Raw genomic sequence first — 16,636 nt, forward strand, 5'->3', positions numbered from 1 at the left:
GAAGACAAAATGAAAGGTAAAACATAGAAAAAAAAAAAAGAAGGCCAGGTCAATTGCCATACCACTGAAGACACAGAAGGAAGTGAATTCTTACTTCTAGGGTGTTTGGTTTGGGCTGATTTGACTTTTTGTGGGTTTTATTTTTCTGTAATAATCTGCCAGTGGTATTGAAGAAGAGTGTGAAAACTCATGTATTATTAATGTTATATTAAAAACTTCAAGTTAGCCATGAACTTCTCCAAATTTAATTGTCCTTCAGACAAAAAAATTTCCAAATATTTTTAATGTATAAAATTGGAGCACAGTGTAGAAAATCATATATTCCCTATTTTCCAGAATTTGCATCATTACCTTCATTGCCTTTTAGTGTATACATCAATTCTATTATGTTTACCATAATTATTATATTTCTTTCAAAAGTATTTTTTTCTAGAATATTTTAATCCTGAATTTGATGATTAATTTTTTAAAAATAAATATATATTTTTTTGTAGCCATGCAGGATATACGTACTGTGGGTCTTGTGCTGCCCATGCTTACAAACAAGTGGATCCATCTATTACGTAAGTAATATAGTTAGATACAGTTTTAAGTGGGAGGGGGGAGAAGTTTGGGCATTATATATATATACTTATATATATATATATGTATGTATATATAATGTCATATTTTTGCCAGTCTTTTAATGAATCAGATTTTTATGAATCTGATTATAAGACATAAGTTATGAAGAGCTTTAGTACTATTTCTCATTGTCTGAACATGTGGTTTTTATTTTTCCTTTGGTTTGTAAAATGTTAGAAAGGTTAAATATTTTGGTTTTTAATTTTTCCTCAAAAAGAGATGAGCATTTTAAAGAAAAATCGCAGTCTTTTGTTCTATTTTAATCATTTTGAAATTTAAAATTCTTTATTGTAGTTGTTAAATTGTAGATAGTGAAAGAAAGAATAATTTCTCATTGATAGGGTAAGGTATCTGAAATATGTTAGAATCTGACATTGAATTTAATATGGTGTTTGAAGCATATTAACTCTTAATAATTCAATGACAGCTTAGAAATTAGCTTAAAAAAAAAAAACTTCGTGGCAGATTGAAGGTGATTAAGTAGTATACCACTGCCATCAGGTTAATTCTGACTCATAGCGACCCTGTAGTAGCATAATCCCATTGCCATCATGTCGATTCCAACTCTTAGTGACCCTGTAGAACAGGAAGAACCGCCCCATAGCGTTTCCAAGGAGTGGATTTGAACTGGATTTGAATAGCTGACCTTTTTGGTTAATAGCCAAACGCTTAACCACTATGCCACCAGGGCCTCTGTAGTAGCAAGTTCACAAGTTTCTCAATTTAGACAGTAGTATGCTGTAGTATATACTATACTTGCTGTAGAACTTATAAAAACTTCTGCTGAAAGTAGCCATTGAAATTATTAGCTTGCTGACCAGCATTTAATTTAAAATAGTTTATTTACTATATATGAGCCAATATCATGCTCCAGTGTGTATTGTCATATGTGATGCTTTTTTTTTATGCTGTAGTATATACTATAGTTGCTGTAGAACTTATAAAAACTTCTGCTGAAAGTAGCCATTGAAATTATTAGCTTGCTGACCAGCATTTAATTTAAAATAGTTTATTTACTATATATGAGCCAATATCATGCTCCAGTGTGTATTGTCATATGTGATGCTTTGTATGAATAGATGAAATGTTCATTTCATAATTCTATCAGATGTTGATTGTTAGGTAATCCTGTAGTAGTAGTGGTGTAAAAAAAAACTCCTTTTTAGCTTTCTGCAGTATGAAAGTTATTTTTAGCATATGTTTAATAATGAATAAAATTTAGTGGTTTGCCTTGTGTATAATGTTTTGGGGAGAGCCTTTTAATTGTTTTTTGGTCCATAGGTAATATGCAATCTTAACTAATTACTTTATTTAATAAATAAGAGCAAATTGAAATTAGATTGGAAAGCTTTTCAGAAGCTACCTTCATTTGACCCTGGGCTGATACACCCGCTATAATTAAGGTTAGTTTTTAGAACAGCTTTTTCTAAACCTTTCTCTATTTGGCAGAATTTTTATTAATTTTATTAATGATGTGTGCTGAAAGTATACCTCAGAATTAAATTTGGCCTAGGACTATGTAGAGAAATATACAGTCTGTATTGGTAGAAGTGGAAAAGCTTGGGTTAACTAAGGCATTGTAGAGAATGGAAGGAAAAGAGGAAAGCAGGGAAGAGAGTAAAGGAACTAAGAGGAGGAAGATAAAGCAAACCAATGGAAAAAGAGATAAAATGATGGATGATGACCTGATCAACTTATTTTTGTAATTAATACATACTAATTGAATTCTAGATAAATAAATTTGAAGGTCTAAGTGTAAAAATAATAATTTACTTTCTCTTGAAAGTAGCCTCCCTTGTGGGTTGCACTGTCTTCAGAGTTCTTTGAGAAAATAGAGAAAGAATACCCTTTGGGGAACCTTTAGAAGTATATTAAAAAAATTACAGTTGGTCCAAGAGAGAGGATTAAATTTTGTACTATCAGCTTCTATTCTTGCCCTCTACATATAACCCATTCTTTATATGAAAGCCAAAATCATCTTTTTAAAATACAAGTGATGTCATTCCCAGTACTTACAAGTTGTGTGCTACAAATATGATTTTAAAAAGGCATTACAAATAACAGGTGAAAAATTAATTAAAAAATAATATTGAAATACTGTCAGTTTGAAAAAAGCAGTCAGCTTAGACGCTCTACTAGCACCATATATCAAAACAAATACCAGCTAGATAAAGGAGTTAAACTAATGGAAGAAAATTTTGAGCCAGAGGTAATTTGGAACAAAATATATCCAACTGCTTGTGATTGAAGAAATTAGTAATAGAAAAACAGATTAGATCACATTAAAAGTAACTCCTATGTCATAATGTAGCCAAAATAAACAATTAATAGAATAGGGAAAATATTTGTCAAAAAAAGACACACGAAAGATTTATAGTATCAATAACAAGACTTGTAGAGCTTAGTTGCTAAGTGGCCAAAGAATATTAACTGAAATTACAAAAAAGTAAACATGACTAATAAAAGAGGAATGGAAGTATGCTCTACTTCTGTAGTAAAGAAATATAAATAAAAACAGTAGTGAGGTACCAATTTAAATCAACAACTTAAAAAAATACAATATAATTTAGGACTAGCTAGGTTATTAGGTTATGGAGAAATTAATTTTTTTTGAAATTAGTTTTTTGAAAAATAGTACATTTCTATGGTTATTATATATCATTTTACAGAAGCAATTTGTTAATATGTTAGGATATTTATAGTTGTTGACTTAGGAATTCGGTTTCTAAGATCTATCTTAATAAGGCCCAAAGTGAAAAAAGATAAATGTGATGAGATTTTCACAGCAGCCTTTTTTTTTTTTTTTTTTAAAAAAAAAGGCCAAATTTCTAACAGTGAGTTAATTACATAAACATGACAGCTTACTCTGTGGATATTATGTAGCCGTTAAAAATGATGGTTTTGAAGGCTTTATAGTAATTTGGAAAGTGTTTATACTATATCAAATGGGAAAAAAAGCTTAAATAGTGCAAAGTTGTATAAAGAATATATAATGTATTAGGTTAAGTAAGTTATTATTTAAAAATCCTGGAAAAAAAAAAAAACTGTGGCAAAGTCGTTATGTACGGATGAGGGGTCCCTGAGTGGTGCAAATGGTTAAGCATTTTGCTGTTAACCAAAAGGTTGGTGGTTTAAATCCACCCAGAGACACCAGAAAAAAGGTTTGGTGATCTACTTTTGAAAGATCTGAAAACACCGTGGAACACAGTTCTACTCTGCAACACATGGGGTCACCAGAGTTAGAATCAAAGAATCAACTTGATGATGACTGATTTGGCATGGGTGATGAAATTTTATGTGTATGTTTTCTCTTATGGAAAATGGATATATTACTTTAATAGTGAAAAAATTATAAATCTTAAAAATATAAGAGGACTAAATAGTTTTGAACTGATAAAATGGCTCTTTGATTTTTAATACAACTGGTTAGGTAGACCCTAACAAGATTTCATAGTAACCATTTACAATTTAATAGGGAGTGTGAGAGGGCATGGAAAGTGATAACCAAGTTTGTTTGCAAGCAAGCTTGCCTGATCCAAGTCTACAAATAGTTGCTAGCAATGAAATTCAAGTGCTGATCTCGAAGGGAAAAGGATGAATAAATTAAAGCATTTTTACTTAGAAAAAAAAAATGTTAAGTGCTGCTATGAGCCAGGTGCTATGGTAGTGATAAGAGACACAGTAATTAATAAAACAGACATGGTTCCAGCTCTGTGACACTTATAAACTGGTGAATAAAATGGACATTAAGTACATCATAGATACCTAAATAAAAATTATGATAAGGTGTATCAAAGTAAAATATAACGGTTCTGAAACTTCTTGGTCTCAGGAACCCTTTTTACTCTAAGTTATTGGACACCAAAGAACTTTTGTTTATGTGAATTACATCTCTCACTGTTTATCAGATCAGAAATTAAAATGAAAAATTAAAATAATTTTAATAATAAATCCATTACAAATTCACACATAACATTTTAATGTTAATTTAAAAAATGAAAATAGCTACCTTTTCTAAACAGCAGAAAAGATGTCAGTCAGAGTGGCATTATTTTGCATTTTTATAAGTCTCTTTTTAATAAAAGACAACTATATTCTCATATTTATATCTGCTTTCAGTCTGTTGTGATAAATTGTTCTGATTGAAAATGGTCCAGCCTCACACAGATCTGTAATTGGAAAAGGAACAGGAGTATTGTAATAGTGTTTTCAGGTATCGTGGATATTTTTCTTTGATGCTACACCAGATGTCCACAAGTGCTAGTTTCTTAAAGGTTTGTTATGATGTGAAATCAGAAACTTTATCAGTAAACCTTCTACACTTAGTTAAAATTCATTGTCTATCTTGCACTCTGAGTAGCTCTTTTGCTTTGCATGATTCTGTTAACATCATGCATTGAACGTGGAAATTTTGTATTTATTAAATTATATAGATTTTTCAAACGTTGACATTTTGTCGTGCAACATCAAAAATTACATTTGTTAATATTACCACCAGTTTCATCAGAAAAATAATTACTGGGAAGCAGCCAAGCTCATAGTCATGGAAGTTTTGCAGAAGTCTGATTTTCACTTGAAAACTTGAATTTTATCACTGGCAACTAATATGTCAATTGCTTTCCTTGAAGTGGCAGGCTCACTTAGTTCATTTTTGAGAAAAATTCTTCCAGATATCCAAATCGGAGTAATCAAAGTTATTCTTCCATTCTTTGAGGAAGAAACTGTGTTCCATGGAAAAGTGGTTAGTTCAGCTCACCACTCACAATCACACAAGTGCTTTTCCTTCATACAACCCTTGTACTAAGATATGCAGCAGAAGTGCTTTATGCACTTACCACAACAGACTGAATGCATTTCGTTGTACAGAATATTAAAAAGACATGTACTCAAGGGTCAAGATTTAATGAAATTAAGTGAAACTGGTCTTTTTAAAAAGACACTGATGTGGGTATAGGTGAAGGATACAATACCTACTAGTGCTATTTGGTTCCACTACCTTGATCCTTGTTCTAATGTGCCAGCAGTTTTATCCAGTGTGGCTTTTGTACCCAAGTGCAAATGTCAGCACAATGATAAAGGCAAATCACTTACTTGTATTATGAAGATAGTTTTGTTTTGTGGAATCCTTGAAAGAGTCTTCAGGTATCCCAGGAGTTCATAGTTTACACTTTGAGAACTGCTGTGATAGACCACAAGAGGGTGATTTGATTTAGATTGTGGGAAGAGATAGAGAAGAGATCTCTGAGGAATTGATTTTTTTTTTTTTGATTGTGGTAAAAATATACATAACAAAACATTTGCTATTTCAACATTTTTTACGTGTACATCGACTATGCTCATTATGTTGTGCAACATCACCACTATCTGTGTCCATATTTTTTCATCACCCTTAACAGAAATTCAGTGTTCTCTAGGTAACAACTTATCCTCCCGCCCACCATCCTGTCCATGGTAACCACTAATGACCTTTGGTCTCTATACATGTGTCTGTTCTAGATATGTCATATAAGTGACATCATACAATATTTGTCCTTTTGTAACTGACTTATTTCAGTCAGCATAATATTTTCAAGGTTCATTCATGTCCTACCATGTATCAGGACTTCATTTCTCTTTATGACTAAGTAATATTCCATTATATCTGTATACCACATTTTGTTGATCCATTCATCTGTTGATGAACACTTAGGTGGTTTCTACCTTTTGGCTTTTGTGAACATTAATATATAAGTATTTGCATTCCTGCTTTCAGTTGTTCTGGGTATGTACCCAGGAGTAGAATTGCTGGATCATATGGTAATTCAGTGTTCAGGGTTTTGAGTAACTGCCCAGCTGTTGCCATAGCAGCTGCACGTTTTACAGTCCTACCAGCAATGGGTCAGGGGGTATAATATCTCCACATCCTTCCCAGCACCTCGTTTACTGAGTTTTGATCATAGCCATCCTAGTGGGGGTCAAGTCTCATTGTAGTTTTGATTTGCTTTTCCCTAATGACCAATGAAAGAGCCCTGGTGACTCAGTGGTTAAGTACCAGGTGCTAACAGAAAGGTTGGAGGTTTAACCTACCCAGCGGCTCCATGGGAGAAAGACGTGGCAATCTGCTTTCATAAAGATTACGGCCTAGAAAACCCTTTGGAGCAGTTCTGCTCCGTCACATGGGGTCACTGTGGGTCAACATCAACTCGATGACACCTAACAACAACGACAGTGACCAATGATGTTGAACATCTTTTCATGTGCTTGTTTGCCATTTGCATATGTTCTTTGATGACATGTCTATTTAAGTCCTTTGCCTGTTTTTTCGATTGGGTTGTTTTTCTTTTTATTACATTGTAAGAGTTATTTATATATTCTGCATATTAAACCCTGATCAGATAATATGGTTCACCCAACTTTTCTAACTATCTGTAGGTTGTCTGTTCACTTTGTTGGTGGGAATTGACTTTTAAGCCAAGCCAGCCAACCAAAGGAAGCAATAAAAAACCCAGTGCCGTCGATTCGATTCCGACTCATGGCGACTCTAGAGTAGTTAAAGTTACTGGTGTCATTGAGAAACTGCAAGAGGGCCAGTGTGTATAAAGTGTAGTGATCAACCGGGGGGCGGGGGGCGGGGGGCGGGGAATAATACGAGAAGAGCACAGTTCATATATGACTTTAGAAGCCATATTAAGGATTTGTATTTTTTCCTATGACCATAAAAAGCTGTCGAAAGCCTTTAAGCAGGGAAGTGATACATGATCCGATTTAAGTTTCAAAAATATCACTTTGGCTGTTTAAGGGATTTAAAAAAAAAATGATATATTTAATTAACATCAAAGTTGAAAAGTTCTCTCCCATATTGATAGTTGCAAAGCTTTTTCGTGAATATTATTCAAACTTTAATTAGCAACTCAGAATTCAGCATATGCTTAGGTAGTGACTTTGATTTTGATTCGTATCTTTTAGAAACCCATGCAGGGATAGAAAAAAAGCAAAATGTAATCTTCTTTGGGGCCATATGATGTTTTATTTTTTAGTTAAAAGTTATCCACTTTTCGTGGAATGCCTATAAAAAATTACTTCTGTTCCATTATTTGGAATAAGTAATTAAATAAATGTTTATGAGGACAGACATCCTGGCAACTTATTGGGTACACAAAGTATACTCATCATTTTGCTTACCAGCAAACCTAGGGTACTTACTTCTGGAGTAAGGGCCATCCTTTGCTACTGTTGAAACTTTGTTACACTTACCTGTGAAGTTTATTTATGCTTTGAGTCTAGATCGGTATTTTAAAAATCATTTTATATTTTAACTATGTGTCCTAGATTTTCAAGGAGTGTTCTGCTTTTAAGTACTCTATCCTTCTGTCTTCATATAAATACCGATTTTAAATACTGTTTCCTTCATATGAAGGACATTCCTGTATTAGAAGAAATGTCCCTTTTCATACTTGATTCATATTATACTTGGCCTTAGGCAAGTCACCTGGTCACTCTGAGTTACTGTTATTTGTGTCCCACATTAAACTTTAGTTTAAAAATATTGTCTTGACATTTCTGTGCTATTAATATGGGAGAACAGAGTAAGTAGCTCTTAGTTTTGTTCATTTAGGAAACTATAGAGGAGGTTTCGGAACTCTAAAACTGAGAAACACTTGTTTCTTATTTATACCTCCCCTATCCACCCACCTCAACTCCCACCCAGTGTAGAAAGTAACATAAAGCAAGCAATAGGTTAATTTTCTTAGTTTGATAGAATTTTATCAAAATAAATACACCGTACATGACCTGCAAAATCTCAGTCTGTGTCCAAGAATTGAGTAATGAATGGTACTTAATTTTCTAAGTAGTAAAAAAAAAAAAACAAACCTATTGCCATCGAGTCAATTCTGAATCATAGCTACCCTATAGGACAGAGTAGAACTGCCCCATAGGATGTCCAAGGACTGGCTGATGGTTTCGAACTGATATCCTTTGGTTAGCAGCCGAGCTCTTAACCGCTGCGCCACCAGGGCTTCTGTAGGTATATAGCCTATCATATATTTTTTTCTTTTGCACAGTTTTGATTTTTGGGTCTGAATTTTTGTGTATGTGTGTGTGGTGGAGGAAAGTTGGCTCATGTGAATCTAGGAGAACAGAGAAGATGAGTAGTTTTGGAATTTAGATTGTAGGACTGGTTTGGGCGTTTCAGATAAAATGAGAGGAAGTTAATTTTGCTCTTGATATCAGACAAAGGGATTATGAAGATTTAAGATGAAGTTTAGCCCAGTTTTTTTCTTTGGACTACAGTGCAAAAAGCACATCAGATTTCTCTGTTTTTGATATTGACTTCTACTTGTATGGGAACTGAGAAAGTTTATTACATACAATTCTTCTCAACAAGATGTTTTTTTCTGTCTGCTGTGGGAAGAAACATAGAACTAGCTTTGTTATACAGAATGCTTTTTTTGTGATGATATTTTGTATGGAGGTTTTTTTTTCTTGTACTTTAGACGAAGGTTTACAGGGCAAACTAGTTTCTCATTAGACAATTAATACACATATTGTTTTGTGACATTGATTACCAACCCACGACATGTCAACATTCTCCCCTTCTCAACCTTGGGCTCCCCATTACCAGCTTTCTTGCCTTTCCTGCCTTCTCGTCCTTTCCCCTGGGCGGGTGTGCCCATTTAGTCTCATTTTGTTTTATGGACCTGTCTAACTTTGGTGGAAGGGTGAACCTCAAGAGTGACTTCATTACTGAGCTATAAGTGTGTCCGGGGCCATACTCTTGGGGTTTGTCCAGTCTCTGTCCGACCAGTAAGCCTGGTCTTTTTTTGTGTGTGTGTGAGTTAGGATTTTGTTGTACATTTTTCTCCAGCTCTGTCTGGAACCCTCTATCGTGATCCCTGTCAGAGGAGTTGGTGGTGGTAGCTGGGCACCATCTAGTTATGCTGGACTCAGTCTGGTGGAGGCTGTGGTAGTCGTGGTCCATTACTCCTTTGGACTAATCTTTCCCTTGTGTCTTTGGTTTTCTTCATTCTCCCTTGCTCCAGATGAGGTGACACCAGTGGAGTATCTTAGATGGCCACTGACATGGTTTTAAGACCCCAGACGCTACTCACCAAAGTAGAATGTAGAATATTTTCTTTGTAAACTATGCTGTGCCTGTTGTGCTAGATGTTCCCCGAGACCATGGTCCCCACAGCCCTCAGCCCAGTAATTTGATCCCTTGTGGAATTTGGATGTGTCTATGGAGCTTCCGTGACCTTGCCTTGTACAGGTTGTGCTGGCTTCCCCAGTATTGTATACTGTCTTACCTGTCACCAAAGTTCCCACCTATCTATTTTCTATTTAGTGTTGTTCCCTCCCACCTTCCCTTGTATAGAGTTTTTTAAGAATTTTATACTATTATGTATTTTTATTAAAGTTGTAGTGAAGCTTAGAAGGTGATTTTAGAAAGTTAAGATTTTAATAGCCAAAATGTTTACAATTCAATTAATAAAACATAGATATTGAGACCCTTCTATATTATACATATTGTGAATATAGAGATGACTTATGCATAGCTTGTTGGTTTACTGTAGGTAATCAATAGCTGATGTTTTCAGAAATTGAAGATGGTTCTTTTCAAGGCTTTTAACATAAAGGCAGAGTCCTTGGGTGGTGCATACGGTTAATGCATCTGCAAACTGAAAGGTCGGAGGTTCGAGTTCACCCAGATGAGCCTTGGGAGAAAGGATCGACGATTCACTTCCGAGGAAATCAGCCATTGAAAACCCTGTGGCGCAGAATCGTCTTCTGACACACATGGCGCGGCCACGATTCAGAATCTACTGGATGGCAACTGTTTTGTTTTTTCTTTAACATAAGGACAGAGAAAAGGAATTGAACTTAATTAACTAAGAAGCCAGTCATTAGTTGGTAATGAAATCAATCAAGAAGAAAAACATGAACTCTATAGTTTTTAATTACTTTTTTTCCTTTTATTTAATGAGATTTATATAAAAGTGCAGTTGTTCTGTGTTTTTTGTCACATTTCTCCTAGCCGGAGAATATTCATCCTCGGGCCTTCTCATCATGTGCCCCTCTCTCGATGTGCACTTTCCAGTGTGGATATATATAGAACTCCTCTGTATGACCTTCGTATTGACCAAAAAAGTAAGTATATAGAAAACTTATAGCTTTTAAATACTGAAGTTTTTTAGTAGGATTATAAGCTAATTTAAAATTAAAATGTGAATATTATAAGTCAGACCTCAATTTTTATATAATACGTATTAGAACTAACCTGAAAAAACAAATAAAACTAAAAAAAAAAAAAAAATCATAGCTACAAAAGACAGTAAGAGCTTTCCTGCAAGCCACAGAAATCTGTTAGATCCACTTAAGTCTCCAGACTGTTTTGGTTACATTTATACTCAGAAGAAATATGAAAACATTGTACCATGAAACAAAAGATTAGTACCTGTACCAACGTGATGAAAGTTTTATCACTTTCCTCACTGTCAATACACAATGGTGATTATGCCTTTATTTCCTCTCAGATGATTTTTATGGGAAAAAATTGTGAAACTCTGAAAGATACTAATAATCATTTTAAAAACAGGTCTATTATTTTGTTGTTCCTTTTTCATAGGGTTCCAGAAATCACAGTTTTTATTTAGATGTCTTGTTATACAATAAATATGTACAGTAAAATTTTTGGACTTTAAAGTATTTTTGGGAGGACAAGGGAGCAGAATTTTTAAAATATAGAAGTATACAGAGAACAATGTAATAAATGCTTGTGTACTTATCATCCACAATTGATTCAGAATTTTTCTCTTATCCTGAACTCAACTTACATTCCCAGAACTAACCACCTTCAGGAACTTGGTGTGTATCTTAAAGTTCATCAGATTTTGCGTATGTTAGGGATGCTTTTGTTCAAGAAATTCTCAAACACTTTTGTAGAATGAAAGAATCCTTTGCGAAGGAAATGATCACTTCCTTTCCTTATTTTTTTAGGCCTGCATTTTCATAATCTGGAGCTTTAAGTATCATAAGAGTATTAGCAGTTTTTTGTTATAATACATCTTAATAATGAAGCTGGAGTATAACTAGCCTTACTCCCTGAGATAATTTTTGAAACACACCTTTTTAAAACTTTGTTGGGACGTTCAGATAATTTTAGTTTTGGATAGCCTCCCAGTGAAGGAATGGAGGACATTTAACCAGGTATAATTTTGTGGCAAAGAGGTCATACCACCAGGTTTCGTTCATCAATATTGGTAAACACATTTACGAATCTAGTTATTAAAATGTTGGTTTTGTGCTATGATAAAATACATTCTTAAATCATGTTTTTTTTTTTTTTGGATATCAAATTGTATCCTTTTGCTATGCAATATTCAGTTTTAAGTATAGTTCATCAAAAGGGATTGAAATAGTAGGTCATTTTAAGCTGGCATGATATTGTAGTGAATTTATGTTGATCTCTCATGAGCTTCATTTTGAATTCTGAGGAAACTAGCATTCTTAGTGGGAATGGTGGGAACCTGAGGTATTGAGATAATAATTCCATATATTTTATTAAAGAAATAAGAAATGAAAAAACCCTCAAAAAATTTATTAGCCTCATGGATAAATATACCAGTTGTTTTTCCATATTTCAGTAGAAGTTCATCTACTCAACTGTGTTGTTGCTAACATGTGGTGATTGGAAGTCAAGAAAAAGCCTTAGAGGTGATTATAGAAATAATGAAGGAGCTGATAAAAATTTTAACTTAATATATTATTATATAACTGTGTAACATATACAAATGCTAAGTAAGCCATTGCATATAATATTGTTTTGTCTATGCATAAAAAGCTACTTTTTCACTTATTTTTTTCCAGATAAAGATAAAAGAATACTTACATGGTGCTCCTGTCTTTTGCCAAAGCATGTAGTTTTATGTTACTGGGTGGAATCTCACAGAATAAGGATATACTTTAATATATTTGTTTTCATATATTTTGAAATCTCTAGTTTACGGAGAACTATGGAAGACAGGAATGTTTGAACGCATGTCTCTGCAGACAGATGAAGATGAACACAGTATTGAAATGCATTTGCCTTATACAGCTAAAGCCATGGAAAGGTATATTGATTATGTAGGAAATTACAGAGAAATCACAGATATTAATTTCTTTGGAATTATTTACTAGAGTAAGGTAATCATTAGGGTAAAAAGGGTAAAAATACATATTTTTTTATTTTGAAATGAAACAAAATATAAGATTGGAATTTCTTAATGTGGATGGAAATTAGTTTGCCTATGAAGCCTGAACACATGAGTCACTGTGGTTGTTGTATTTAAAAAAAAAAAAAAAAAAGGATAGAAAAAAAAAAATCCCCTCTGTTTGGGTTTGCCTGGTATTTTATTCAGTAGATAAGTCTATCTCAGAATGATCATTACCTTCTTTTATGTTACAGTGCTATTTAATCATAAAATTTTAAATTCGGAAGTAACTCCGGAGGTCATTTATTTCAATTTTTTTATCTCAAAGTACATGGATCTCTTTTATAATATGCTGGACAGATTATTGTTTGGTACCTCCTAAAGGTTTTCCTGGGGCCCTGGTGGCAGAGTGGTTAAGAGTTTGGCTGCTAACCAAAATGTCAGCAGTTCAAATCCACCAGCCGTTCCTTGGAAACCTTATGGGGCAATTCTGCTCTGTCCTGTAGTGTCACTATGAGTTGGAATTGACTCGATGGCAATGTGGTTTGGTTTTTTTTTTTAAAAGGTTTTCCAGTAATGGGGTGCTCACTAGAAAGTACTCAGTAGACTAGAGTGAGGATAATGATAACATCTATTTTGGTCTCCATTAATACCTACCAGTGCCTAGCCTAATGCCCAACACACATTAGTTATCAATTTATTTTGATGAAATGAAAAAATTGTTTCAAGAATTTACTTTCTCCTGTAAAGGGCAGCATTCAAAATATCTTCTTTTCTTTAGGTTATATTTCTCTAATCATTTCACCTTTTATAAAAACTTAGTATTTCATACATAGCCTGGCTAGTTCTAAACATGGTGGGATTATTTCTTACATGGATCTGAATACCGTGTTCTCTTAGTAATATACCTGGTACTTGTAAGTTCTCAGTAAATGTTTTTGTTGATCACATGTATTAATGAAGATTACGTCTTACTGTTGGCTAATGTTCTACTTGTGTTCAACTAAAACCCAAGGCCTTTTCATACTAAGACAGATTATTTTCACCTCTTGTGCTTTCATGATTGATTTCTTTTTAACCCTAATTGTATATGTCCCTTCAATTGTTTCTAATTTTTCTTGTTGATTTTAGTCCATCATTATAGTCTTTTTTTGGATCATTTTCATTTAATTCTGCATTCAAAGTATTGTTTACTCCTTTTAGTCTTTTTGTCCCCATATGTTTATAGATATAACCATGAGGAATTATATAATCCTAAAGATGGTTCCAAAGGTCAGAGTGATATTAAATGATGAGCAATATTTTTTTAGGTTAGGTGTGTTTCAGTTCATTCTAATTCTTCAGAAATTGTTAAATCTTATGTATTGCTTATTTCCCAGAATATTGGTGTAATCAGAATATCCCATTCTTCATTTCTGTTGTTTACTGAAATGTTTGCATATTTATATGTGTATTTATTTGCATATATATGCTTAATTCAATAAGGTAGAACCGATAAGCTGCTAATAAGGTCCTCAAGGAGGTTTTCAAAATAACTTTTTTGGTTGTTATTTCAAAGTAGAACATGTATTGTGGGAAATTTAAGAGTGTAGATGCTAAAAATCAATAAAATTTCCATTTATAATTCCACCTCTGTTAAATAGTGTTAAATAATAACTACTGTTAAATATATCACTTCTCAAAAACTTCCTGTCTCCCAGATGACGTGGTAGTGGTGGTGGTTGTGTGCCATCAAGTCGATTCTGACTCATAGCAACTCTACAGGACAGAGTAGAACTGTCCCCTAATACTGACTCTTATGTAGCACCTAGTACTTTTCCTTTGTAGCATTTGCTGAACTTACTACCAGTATGTTATCACTGAGTAACAAATTACCCCAAAACTTAGTGACTTACAGTCATAACAGTTTTATTGCTCATAATTTTCAGGTCAGGTTTTGGGCAGGGGACACCTTGCTGTGATCAACACGATGTCAACTGAGATGGCTCAAATGGGGCTAGAGAATCCAAGATGTCCTCACTCGTGTGCCTTGGGCCTTAATTCTGGCTTTTAGTTGAGGTACCTCAGTTATTCTCCAGCTAGCCTGACTTTTTTTTTTTATCGTCCAGGGCTTTTTTCTGTTCTTGGGCCCTCTTTCTAGAATGATTGCCTGGACTTCCTTACATGGCAACCCAGGATAGCTAAACTGAAGTTTCCAGTCCTCCTAAAGCCTAGATCTGAAACTACACAACATCATTTCCAAAGCATTCTGTTTTTCATAGCAAATCACAAGATCAGTCAAGATTTAAGGGAGGGGGAAGTAGATTCCACCTCACAGGGGGAGGAGTAGCATGTGTGCTCAATACCAGGAATTGTCAGCAGCTGTCTTTGCAGACAGTCTTCTATAATCCTCCCCCTGATGAAGAATTCACATCTTTCCAACATGCAGTATACACCCAGCTCTCCCAGAAATTTCATCTAGTTATGACCTCATGTTCAAAGTCCATTATCTCATGATCTGCATGACGCAGATCAGGTTATGCTGTGGATGAGCTTTTTGGGTCTGGCTGCTCTTTATCTGGAGACCTGTGAAGTAAGAAAAATTATCTGTTCCCTCCTGTTTTCCCCTCAATATACAATTTTGAAACAGGGGCAGTTAACCATAGACACTTCCATTCAACAGTGAAAGAATGAGATTCATATAGCAGTCTCTGATCTAAAACAATTCTGAAATCTAACAAGGGGGCAGAGAAAATTCTTTGATTAAGGTTTGATTCTGCCTTCTGTGAGTGGCTTTATAATTCATTGTTTTCCTCAGCTCTTGCCTGGGTCCTGTTTAGCTCTCTTAGTCAACCTTTCTTTTCCATGAGAAATGGGCCTTATTTGCACCTGGGTAACATTCTCAGGCTTCTTCCTATATGTAAAGAAGCCCTGGTGCTACAGTGGTTAATGTACTTGGCTGCTAACTGAAAGGTTGGTGGTTGGAACTCTCCAGCTGCTCCACAGGAGGAGAAAGGTGCGGCAGTCTCATATATGTAACACTTTGGGAGCCTAGAGACCTCTTTTCATTTGTAACAGTGTTTCTTTTATTCCAAATTTATAAAACTCCATCAAAATCCATTGTGGGTTTTCTATGTATCAGGTTATAAGTACCCTCTATTAGACAAACATCACATCCACAGTTCTTTCTGAGAGAGACCTTTCTCTACTTTGAATCCCAAGTTAGGGTACTGTAAGTTTCTTAGAAGTCCTTTTGTGTTTCTCAGAGGGTACACAAGCACTGCCTTAAATATTTCTGTAGTCTTAACAAAGGTTCTTACAGGGGAATGCTTGATGATTATGAGGCACTGTTTTACTGTCAGGAAACCGTGGTGGTGTAGTGGTAAAGAGCTACAGCTGCTAACCAAAAGGTCGGCAGTTCGAATTCACCAGGCACTTCTTGGAAACCCTATGGTGCAGTTCTACTCTGTTCTGTAGGGTTGCTGTGAGTTGGAATCAGCTCGACAGCAACGGGTAACAGGTTTTACTGCCAGTGCTCTGGTCAAGTGTATCACATATCTGGGGCCATGGTGCCAGTTGTTGATTGTGGTACCTAACTTCTCTCATCTCGGTTCTCTGCATCTCTCTGTGTGTTCACTGTGTGTCTTATGAAGTGCGCTCACAATCTGATACATGTCTTCCCCCCCGCTTTTTTTGGACAGTCTTTTGCTAGCTGCAGAGGCTGTTGAGAAAGTTATTTTCCAACATAGCAACTTCTGGATAGAAATAATTTCCTTTAAATTCTGCTTGCAAGCTAAGCAGTTCATTCTTCAGTTTATCATTTTTTTCTTGTACATTTTCTGGATTGCTATAAAGAAGCCGTT

General features: G+C 34.6%; 1 protein-coding gene across 4 annotated transcripts in view; it reads left to right on the top strand.

Annotated features, from left to right (window-relative positions):
* Positions 1 to 16,636, top strand: part of MEMO1 (mediator of cell motility 1) — a 143,067-nt gene that overhangs the window by 68,363 nt on the left and 58,068 nt on the right. For 3 of the 4 annotated variants that reach the window (XM_003416060.3, XM_064277242.1, XM_023555246.2), the window contains exons 3-5: positions 495 to 563; positions 10,637 to 10,749; positions 12,602 to 12,713. In XM_003416060.3, coding sequence (XP_003416108.1) covers positions 495 to 563; positions 10,637 to 10,749; positions 12,602 to 12,713 — 294 coding nt within the window. The remainder of the gene's footprint in view (positions 1 to 494; positions 564 to 10,636; positions 10,750 to 12,601; positions 12,714 to 16,636) is intronic. The other variant, XM_003416061.4, reaches the window with a different exon arrangement.

This window comes from Loxodonta africana, chromosome 26, assembly GCF_030014295.1.
Source record: "Loxodonta africana isolate mLoxAfr1 chromosome 26, mLoxAfr1.hap2, whole genome shotgun sequence".
NCBI lineage: Eukaryota > Metazoa > Chordata > Mammalia > Proboscidea > Elephantidae > Loxodonta > Loxodonta africana.